At 45.6% G+C, this 10,701-nt stretch overlaps 1 protein-coding gene across 1 annotated transcript; it reads left to right on the forward strand.

The window, feature by feature from the left end:
* Positions 1-114: 114 nt before the first annotated feature.
* On the forward strand, positions 115-10,701 carry tamalin (trafficking regulator and scaffold protein tamalin). The gene is made up of 8 exons (XM_053425309.1): positions 115-521; positions 3,055-3,107; positions 3,968-4,022; positions 6,061-6,163; positions 7,543-7,636; positions 8,680-8,746; positions 9,405-9,471; positions 9,908-10,701. The coding sequence occupies exons 1-8, from the start codon at positions 324-326 to the stop codon at positions 10,387-10,389; spliced, it is 1,119 nt and encodes a 372-aa protein (XP_053281284.1). The 5' UTR covers positions 115-323; the 3' UTR covers positions 10,390-10,701.

Here is a 10,701-nt window from a genome sequence, read left to right on the forward strand (position 1 = left end):
GGATAACAGTTATGTGCTGTTCACTTGGCCTTTTAACGAGCGTGTGAAATTCCCGAGGTGCACGTGAAGGCAGCAGAGCGACGCGTCAGCTCATGTGCGTCGAGTCCCCGCCCCCAACTTTATTCTGAAGAACAAACAGAAACATTGAGGAGGAGGAGGAGGAGAAGAAGAGGAGGAGAAGAAGTTGTTGGAGGCTTCAGCTCCTCAGACTCTGTCCTCATCTGCTGCGCTGCAGGAACAGCTTCTCAATAACAGACCACATCCACCATTATCACTATCAGTGTTATTTCCAGAGTTTATTCTGAGCCGCACGTGAGCGCATCATGACTTTCAGGAGGCTGAAGAAAGTGAACTCCAGCGGACCCGAGTCTGGACCCGCAGCCCCGGACCACGACATCTATTTCCCCTCGTCCCAGTCGGACAGCTGCAGGACGGTGGAGGTGCGGAGCGGCTCCTCGGAGGTCTACAGCTACAAGACCCTGGCTTACTCCGGAGGGACGCTGCCCAGGAACTTCAAGAAGGTGAATACAAGTTTATTAAAACTCTTCATGTGTTCAGTTCATTCAGCAGCTCAGTTCATGTCCAGCCTGGGTCCTGCTTCACTGGCTCCTGTAGAATGAAAACAATTTTTAAATCACTTTTCTGCTGCTTAATTGGACTTTTTGAAACTCTAACTTTTGATAAAAGTCCCTTAAACCTGTTTAATATCAAGTTTAAGAGGTAAAAGAATTTCACCTACTTGTTTTATCAGCATGAAAACATGTGTAGTCACATGTCTGCTGTTGGACTGAGTGATGTCCAGGGACCAGCTCAGCAAATTATAGATAAATCCAACTTTTTATTTAAAGATAAAGACAAATAACAACATGTTATTGAAAGATAAATACATAACTTCTAGGATCATTCGAAAGAGGAGATTATATATTTCTAACATTGACCAGAGGCTCTGGATTAATCTATATTTTGGGTTTATTCTCCTCACATGTGGAATTCATTGTGTTTTGAAAAATGAAAATGTTTGGGAAACTTGCTCCCAGTGGATCTGCAGAGAGCGTCCCACTGTGAACAGTAGCAGCCTGGTCAGGGGGCAAGCGTGTGGACCACCCAAACACTGTTTGTGATTGATGCTGTGTCAGGTAGTCCAGGGTCCTTCGGGGTCTTTCACAAAGACGACCCCCGGGAGTTGTTGTTTGAATCTGTTTTTCTAGACAAAATGTGAAAAGAGTTTGGGTTTTAATATTCAGACCTTTGCGAGAAGAGACTCGATGAAAAGTCTGTAACTTTAAAATATCAACATCCAAACAGTAGAAATCCTTCTCATGAGGTCATCGTGAGTTCACGTAAACCTTATTAAGATAAATTTGACATTTGTATATGTTAGTTATTTAAATTGATTAACGTCTGAGCTCATTTGGCTGAAAAATGGCCACGAAGAAGAAGTTAATCCACTTTTTAAATCACTCTCCACATGTTGTTTAGTTTAGTTTTTATTTTAATTTGGTTATTTCACATATCCACAGATTCCTGTACAACATTTAAATAACATGAAGTTGTGTATAAAAGTAAACTGAAATGAACATAAACAGCACAAACACATCAAAATGAAAATAAACAGGTTATATACAAGTTCCTATCTTTATTTCAAAATAAAAGCATACTGAAGACAACTTCAAAGATAATGGCATCGACTTCTTTAACTGGATCATTTTAACCTGATTACAACATTTGACTGAAGCCGTGTCTGAGGAGCAGTTGACAGGAGTGACAGCCTCCACCTCTGATGGTCAAGAACTACACCAGCTTCAGTCACTGTTGGATAATAACTCTACTAAACATTGATAAAGCCATGTGTCCCAGTGTCCTGCACAGAGACGCACAGTCACCCCCCCCCAGACCCACACATCACAAACGCTGTGTGTAGCTGCAGCCGGCGGCCACAACAGTGCATTGTGCACACACAGGGATGGAGCTCCTGCCCCGGCCGCCCCCCCCCCCGTCAGGCTCTGCAGTTACGTGGGGGAATAAATGCACTCATTGAGACGGGCACGGGACAATTCTGTAAGTGTTGGGGCATAAAGAAAAGCAACATTTTACTGCCCAGAGCGGTCGGCAGCACAAAGCCGCCTTTCACGGGGCCAGCATTTGAAAATGAGTGAGTTGGAACAGAGGCGGATTGATTGTACATGATTTAGTGGAGCCGGTGGACAGATACCTTCCTTATTGACACAGGCAGGTAGGGCAGGGTCCTGACCTGCTGTTGACTGGGGCTCTCGCTCAATGCACTTATTGTGGCTGAGGTGTTTTGTGTCTCCGGGGGGGGGGGGGGGGAAAGAAAACTTAAAAGACGTGTGTGTGTGTGTGTGTGTGTGTAACTGGAAGAGCCACAGTCCCAGTATGAAGCCTGGGTTTGAATCCACTATAGATCCTGATTTTTATTTGGTTCTGCACACACACACATAGAAATATCCCCAGTGAGAAAAGTCCTAATTCAAATTGTTAAAGAAAGTCCTGGGATCTGGCCCCTGATCCGAAGTTTAATGTCTTCTCCCCGGAGCCAAACCACAGCTTTTCACCATCTTTCATGTTAATCCGTCCAGTTTCACAAACAACCAGACAGAGACGGGCATTCATTCCTCCCAGAGTCATAAATAATCAAATGTGTCTTATTCGTTTGGTTTAATGGGCTGCAATAAAAAAAAAAAAAAAAAGATCTAAATGATTTTAAAATATCAGACACATCAACAGTCTGAGCGCCTGGAGCGGATTGAGTTTGGAACTGGAATCTAAAAATAGGTCGTCCTCCCCTTTGATGGTGAAGCGACGGCTGGAGGTAAACAAACATCAGCCCGACTTGTATTTCTGGTTCCAGCTTGTGTTTCTATATCGTCACAACGTGGCCCAGTGACTGAGACACACTCGATGGACCGGTTGATGCACTCGTGTGTGCACAAGGTGTGTCGGGGAACTTTGGGGGTTTTCTCCCTCATGAGTAATCAAGCGTTGACCTCAAGCAGGTGTCTGACACGCGCCTGTTTCGTTTTTGTCTCCTCGCAGGGGGGCGGCCTGCAGAAGTGGAAACCCCTGACACTGTCACCGGAGCCACAAAGGTACAAGCTCCTCCTTCACCTTCATCCTGTGTTCCCCCCCCGCCCCCTCCTCCTCCTCCTCCTCCTCTTCTTCTGTCCTCACTCTGTTAATGAGCAGCTTCATCTCAGAGTGAAAGCCCCTCACTCACACACGGAGCTTCAGTGATGGCGGACATTGTTCCCTGTGATATTCTTGAGGTCTGTCATGAATGTTCTTCTCTTTTCCCTCCTCTGCCTGAGAGATGCTTCAGAGCCTTTGTTCTGTTTGTCTGTCTGTGACGTCCACATGCTGCTGGACACAGAGGACGTCCTGTGCAGCAGAGACCACCTCCTCATGCACTTTAGATCAGGACACACAGGGACGATCCAGATGTTGGATACAAACAAAAACTATTGACTTTCTGTGATATCTGTCCTGAATTTGGGATTTTATGGATAATAATGCTTCATTTATAGATTATTTGAATGCTAACGTTTCTGATTATTTAAAAATATCTCTAGTTTTAGCATTTAGACTTAAATATTTGATTTTGTTAGTCTCTTACATTAAACTCTAACAGTTTTAGTCCGTCGATCAGACAAAAACAAGACATTTGACGCCTCGGACCTCACGATTAATGTTCCAGACTAAACAAATAGATGGCAGATTGATAATTACCCAAAATATGATTCTCTTAATGGAACAGTTGATTTAATCAGAGTCATTTTTCTCTGTCTGTTAGTTTTTCTCTAAGCAGGAATGATGGTAAATGTCCTCAGAGCTTTATTCAAATAGTTGACGTCACCTTCACAGGAAGATTCCAGGAGGAAAACTAAGGATATAAAACGAGCTGTTTGATCAGAGAAGATTCAGAATTAACAAAATGTCTCTTGTTTTCCAGGAACGTGGTCGTGCTGGAGAAAAATGAGGAGGAATCGTTTGGTTTTGAGATCCAGGTAAGAGGATTAATGGTAGGGTGTGTGGGGGGGGGTCTGAACGTTGTGAGTGCTATTTAACAGGATTCCACTGATCGGCCACATCATCGCTGTCAAAGGATAAAACATAAGTAAAGGATCCACATCTTGTAAATCTCTTAATCCGAGCGTTGAAAGGTCACGCATCAGTCAAACAATTTGTGGATTTTAGTCCCATGACCGGAGAGAAGAGGAGATGTGTGTGTGTTTTTGTGTGTATTTTAAGCCGTGTGGTTTACTCACACGCTCGCCATGTAATACCTGCTCCACTCTCATCCCATCGGAGGCTTTCCCACATTTGACCTCAGTATCTGTGAGATCTCGGCCTCGTGTCGCCCCGAAGCGCTGCCGCACAATCACGCCTCTGTCGCGCAGGCCCCTCCATTCTCTAAATACTTAGCGAGGCATCGATCGAGTGTTTACAATAATGGGAACGCTGCCGAGCTCCGGTTTGAGGTGAAAATGCTGCGTTGAGGAAAAGATATATTGTTCTATTTGTGTTTGGGTCGGAGGTTCCCACCCTTCCTGCCTGTGGCCAGAGGGAAGTCAGATCATGAGGGCCAGTTTGACGGCCAGCGGAGGAGCACGCAGATGAATGTGGAGTCTCGGGTTTTCTCCTCCCTCGTCCCGTCTGTGATGTTAACACTGACGTCGAGCTCAGGAGCCCGGGATGTAAATGTGTGTCATTTGCATTCCAACGACATTTGCATGGTTTAATGTCGGGAGCCAGCAGCGAGGCTCAGATCTGAATCATTCCCAATTTCCCCTTTAGACAAATTTCCTCCAAGTTGGATCCGTGTTTCAGGAGGAGCTCTTGTGATAGCAGATGGGAAGTTCGATTGGCTCTCGTGTTATTTGCCTCTCGACCTGTCGGCTGAGTTTCAGGCTCCAGCAGCAGCAGCAGCTTGTGAACTGAAGTAGCCGTTTAAGGGGAAGTGAGCCTGTGACCTTCTGCGGTGACTGCAACAGGGAAGATAATGCAAATGCGTGTGGAAGTAACCATCACTGTTTCTAGGACAACACAATGTTTAGGCCTGCCAGTGGAGGAGGAGGAGGAGGAAGTGCTCACATCGTTCACCTCAGCGAGTCAGACTTCAACCACATCAGTGATATCAGTTTAAAACGGCTCTGTTTCCTCTCGGTGGCTTTTTGAGAACATTAGTCACACGGAGCGAGACTTTTAAAGGCCTCGCTATTATTAGAGCTTCGATAGATCAGATTATTAACTGATTAATAACTGATCAGCAGATTAATCTTCAAGGAAAACACAGTTTGTTGCTGCCCTCCTTTACATTTCAGATAAAAGATGAAACCTTTATCTGTGAAGTAACGAGTAATAGCAGCTTTAAAAGTATGTATATTGTATTTATAAATACTTTGAGTGACTCTACTTAGTTACTTTCCATCTCTGGAGCTTTCAAAGGTGAAGATGCAGCGATGGAAAAGTTTTATATGAAGGTGAACCTGCTGCCGAGGAGGAGACACTTTCATCACTTAGTTTGTGAGTTAACAGGATTGTGGAAAAGCTTCTGGATGGATTCCCATTCAAACCTGATGGAAGGATGGGAGATGGGTCAGGGGGAAATGGATTTTCACTTTCTAAAACATTGTGAGAGGATTTTCCTCCATGCTTGATTGAATGTCAGGGGCCTGCTTGGCCTTGATGGACGTATGGGCTCTATTGACATTTCAGTTTTTACATGAGACCAGCGTCTTTGGCTGATTTACGTGTCGGTTTTATTTTGGATGTTGACGACGTCTCTCGCATTTGAGTTTAATCAGATAAAGAGAAACCCACCTCGCATGTGGCACGTCTCGGCATGTGTTGAGATACAATCTGGTTTCCTGCATCGACTGTCGTGGCTTCCTCAGCGACTCGCTCGGTGGTTTATCACCGTACCGTGTATCTTGTATCTTCAAACTGCTGCCATCAGCCACATTGTGTCAGATAATCATGACGTATCAAGGAAGGAAAGGAACCGTTTCTCATGTTCAGTGTCTGTTGTCCTGTTTCCTCCAGACCTACGGCCTCCACCATCAGGACCAGAACTCGGTGGAGATGTGCACGTTTGTGTGCAAGGTGCACGGCGACAGCCCGGCCCAGCAGGCAGGCCTCAAAGTCGGTGAGTTGTTGTTTTGTATTTTTATCTTCTTTTTTTTTTATCTGAGCCTGAAATAGGCTGGAAAACTACCAGAAATAGAAATGAGGGGAAGAGAGCGTGACAGGAGCTTTTTAGTTCAGCTCGTCCGTTCTTCACCAGCTGACACTTGTTTACCGTGAGTCAACAACATCACCCCCTGACTCTCTGCCAGCTGTTTAGGGAAGCACACACATGACTTCCTGTCGGATCATTTTCCAGTCGATAAACCTCTCAGCGAGCGGCTTGCTCATCCAACACGTACGTGCCGGCTCCTCTCGCCAAAGTGCCGGCGTGAAGCGACCACCAGCTCCCGAGTGCCGGCTCTGAAGGACGTGTTGTTGTTTTTATTTGGTAAACAAGTCTCACTTTCTGTTAGGTCCCTTTTTTAAATTGCTCTAAGATAAGATGAGATAAGAAGCCTGAAGAAATGTGCACTGTTACATCAGCAGAAGACAGTAGCATGAAGTACTTGAGTTAATTAAAGAGTATAAAGAAATAGAAATATACATTTATACGTGTAAAGAAATATATTACGTGTCGGAATATGAACAGCATTAAGCATAAAGCATTCATAAAGCAGCCGGTTCAGGGATCAGAGAAACATTGACTAGAAAGCTTTTACAAAAGGTAGATGAGCAGAAGCAGCTCTGCAGCTCTGCTTCTTTAAATCCTCTCTGGTTTTCAAACTTGTGAGCGCTCGGTCACAAGCTGTCGGCTCGGAGCCCGCTGGAAAAGACTCAATGTTTTGATCTTCCTCCGCCGGTCGACCTGCACATGTCACTTCAGTTTCACTTCCTGCATTCCTCGCGTGCTCGCTCTTTTGTTCCCAGCGTCTTGCTGCGAACACAATGACTTCATCGCATTAGGGCCGAGGAGGCCTCGTTGTTTGAAAGAGGGGAAAATAGGCTTTGTTGTCCGAGAGCTCACAAAGGGCCGGCGTCACGCCTGGAGAGTCCACGCTGCGTCCAATAATTCCACCGGCTCCACGGGCGTGACTCCGATCAGTCAACAAACAAACTCTATATCTGTATCTGTGGATCTAAAAACAACAAACAAGTCAACCATTTCGATAATTTAACGTTTTAACTTAACGTTTATTAAACATCAAAGACTGAATGTGTTTCCACGGCCTGACCTCATTAGAGCAGATCAAACCTGTTGTTGTTTGGACGGAAGCTCACACACAACATGACGATGACGTGTGGTTGATGATGCTCTCGGAAATGGTGATGAATCCTTCACACGTTTGCGTCGCACATGTGTGAAGGATTCATTTGGAATCGAACAAGCCTCGAGGATTGACGTGCATCCAGCCGGCTGCTAACACTCTTCTTCTGTTTGGTGTGTGTGTGTGTGAGCAGGAGACACCATCGCGAGTGTGAACGAAGCCTCGGTGGAGGGATACCGACACAAAGAGATCGTTCAGCTCATCCGGGCCTGTGGGAACACACTCAGGTAAACACACACTCACTGAACACAACAACAACAACAGCAGCTGTAGAAGTTTATAATTGTATTGTAAAAATACAAGAAAAATACGATTTATCTGTCTATTTTGATCCTTTTTGGTTTTTAGTGTTTTAAATATCTGGAAGTTTTAAGTTGTATTTTTCATTAACTTCTGTTTGACATGAGAGAAAAATGAGGATTTATCAACAGGCGACTTTAATCCACCACATTTTCACACACTTTCAGATCTCAGTGCTCTTCACGTGCCTGAGTTGTTTTATCATCAAGACCCATGAATTATTCTCAGTGCTCAATGTTAAAGAAAAGGATTAAATACGTTTCCTGGATCAAACCACATCCTTCCACCAACTTCCGTGGTAATCCGTTTGTTTTGTGTGTGTTGAACTGCTCATAAACAAACACATGATGAAACAGTCGAGTTAATACACAACTTTTTTTCATGTGAGGTCTCTCTGTTTTCTTTAATGTCTTGAATCACTAAATTAAATTGTTTTATTTGAGCTGCAACAATTAGTCAACCGACAAATATAATAATTTATTCTCTGTTGGCTCCAGCTTTTCACTCGTGAGACGTGAACGTCAGTAAAACCAGTTTCTGTCGCCTCAGGGCTGTCAAAGTAAATAACCATCAGATTAATCATCGATAAAAAAAACAATCATTAAACGGTTTTGTCAGTTTACTGAGCGGATGTTTCATTTGAACCCGCTCCCTCTCCTCCTCCTCCTCCTCCTCCTCCTCCTCCTCCTCCTCCTCCTCCTCCTCCTCCTCCTCACCCTCTGGCTCTACTCGTAAAACATTAAAGTCACAGTCGGCGAGGACGTGAGGTAAAACCACATCACAGTGTCTGAAATCATCAAATTAAAGTTACAACCCGTGTAAGAGTGAAAACTAGCAGCCTGTTAGACCCCCCCCCCATTCCCACAACTGTCTGATGAAAGGAGACTTTTCCTTGTAGTTTTTTATTGAGCGCTTCCTGTTCCACTTACAAGCCTTTGATCTTCTTCTTCTTCTGCTCTCTCACTTAAAGGCTGGAGACGGTTTACAGCGACTCGATCCGCAAAGCCGAGCTGGAGGCGCGGCTGCAGTATCTGAAGGTGGGTTCACTCTCTCAGGCTGTCGCTGCATTAGTCGGCCATTAGCCTCACACACACACACACACACACACACACACACACACACACACACACAGGCCTGATATAGACACCACCACCCCCCCTCCTCCCACACCTGTCTCCCCGCCAGCGCCACCTGTTGCCTCAGCAGTTTCCTGCAGACATTCTTCGCTCGTGGTCGTGAAGTGGCTCGAGTGTTGGAGCTTTTCCCCCCCAAGATCCCAGCAGCTGTCCGGCTCTAATCCTCCGCCACACAGCCGCTCTCCGAGGCACTAATCCAACATTTTAAAGATTAACCTGCTGCTGCTGCATCGCTCAAGCCCGAGATGCAAATGTTGGAAAGTGAAGTCGTCACTTAATACGATGCAGTCGAGAGAAACTAAATAAAACCACCATCTGACTAGAGACCACGTAAATCACCATGAAACTGAGACACTCGTATCACTCAGAGTTTCACTCACACTGCGGGGATTTTTTTTTTAATAACCCCCTTGACGCAGAAAGCTATTCGATGACCATTTTAACCACTTTACTTCAGGGATAAAGTCCCAGTTCCTGACCTGGGAGTCATGTGTGGACTCTGTATGTTGTGGTTTTCGTGTCTCAGTCGTTAAAACCTGCATCTGTTTTCTCTTCTCAGCAAACGCTTCACGAGAAGTGGGATGAGTATCGGTCGCTGATGGTGCAGGAGCAGAGGCTGGTTCACGGTGAGTGAATATAAACCTCTCAGTGTCAGAACGTGTTCAACCAGGGATAATGGAAATATTAAAAACATATCAAAATGTTCTAATATAATAAATTATAAAATAAAGAAGTTGAAACTTCAGTTCTGAATAGAGCCTGACAGATGTATTCATTGGCTGGTAAAGATCATCTGATATCCGTCTTTCAGAGACAGATCAATATAAGGATTCATGTTTGCTGATGTGAAATCTTTTATTTATACAATGCAGAAAGGATGTGCCTGTTTATATTCACAGTCCAAAAATCTTTAAATTAATTCCAGTATTGGCGTCTGCCCCAAAAACTCCACATCTGTCTGGCTTTCGTTGTGAATTGTTCATCTATTTCTGCGTCTGTGTTCAATGGTGAAGTTACATTTATTTAAGTCCACTGTCCTAACCCGTCCCCTCTCTCCTGCAGGTATAGTAATGAGTGATGCGGCGGTGTACGAGTCCCTGGAGTCGGCAGGTGTGTACGGCAGCCTGGGCGCTCCCAGCCCCGCGGCTCAGAGGGCCCTGCTCGGCACCGGCAGCACCAGCAGCAGCGCCAGCTTCCTCAGCACGGCCACAGAGGACGACCCTCTGTACCAGACCTGCCTGTACCAGGTGGACGGCAGCGTGGACTCAGACAACGGCAGTGCCGGCAAAAAGAAAGAGCTGCAGCTGCCGCAGAAGGTGCAGCGTCTCCGGCCGGCCAGCGAGCTCTTCACCTCGGCCAAAACGCAGCTGACCCGCAGCGCCAGCACACGCAGCTACATGAGAGGCTCCAACTCGTCGGGCGAGAAGCAGGGAGGCTTCAACACGCTGCAGAGGAAGCCCAAACAGAAGAGCTTCCGCAGGCGCCTCCTCAAGTTCATCCCCGGCCTGAACCGACCGCTGGAGGAGGAGGAGAGCAAGCTGTGAGCCGAGCGCCACAGAGAACAGACCCAATGACTTTAACAGCACCAGTGACTGTCAGACTGAAGCTGCCCAAAGAAAACTGAGCAGGCAGTGAAGAGACCAAAGAGTGACGGCTCAGCAGTGGACGAACATTCAGCTTCAGGCCGCGGCTTCTCCCGGCCGGACGGGACTTTTCTTTACATTTGTTCATCTCTTGTTTAAGTTATTTATTTATTTTTAACACGTTTTTGGTTTCTGTACAGAATGAAGCATTTCTCAGTTTTTACTGCATGCAAGACTTTTATTTTGTCAGCTGAATAAATGGCCTGTTACGAG

This window comes from Pleuronectes platessa, chromosome 6 (genome assembly GCF_947347685.1).
Source record: "Pleuronectes platessa chromosome 6, fPlePla1.1, whole genome shotgun sequence".
Taxonomy (NCBI): domain Eukaryota; kingdom Metazoa; phylum Chordata; class Actinopteri; order Pleuronectiformes; family Pleuronectidae; genus Pleuronectes; species Pleuronectes platessa.

Coding starts and splice junctions, on each gene's coding strand:
- tamalin (XM_053425309.1), top strand. CDS start 324: ATGACTTTCAGGAGGCTGAAGAAAGTGAACTCCAGCGGACCCGAGTCT. Junction 6,164..7,542: donor GCAGGCAGGCCTCAAAGTCG/GTGAGTTGTTGT, acceptor GTGTGTGAGCAG/GAGACACCATCGCGAGTGTG. Junction 8,747..9,404: donor CGCGGCTGCAGTATCTGAAG/GTGGGTTCACTC, acceptor TTCTCTTCTCAG/CAAACGCTTCACGAGAAGTG.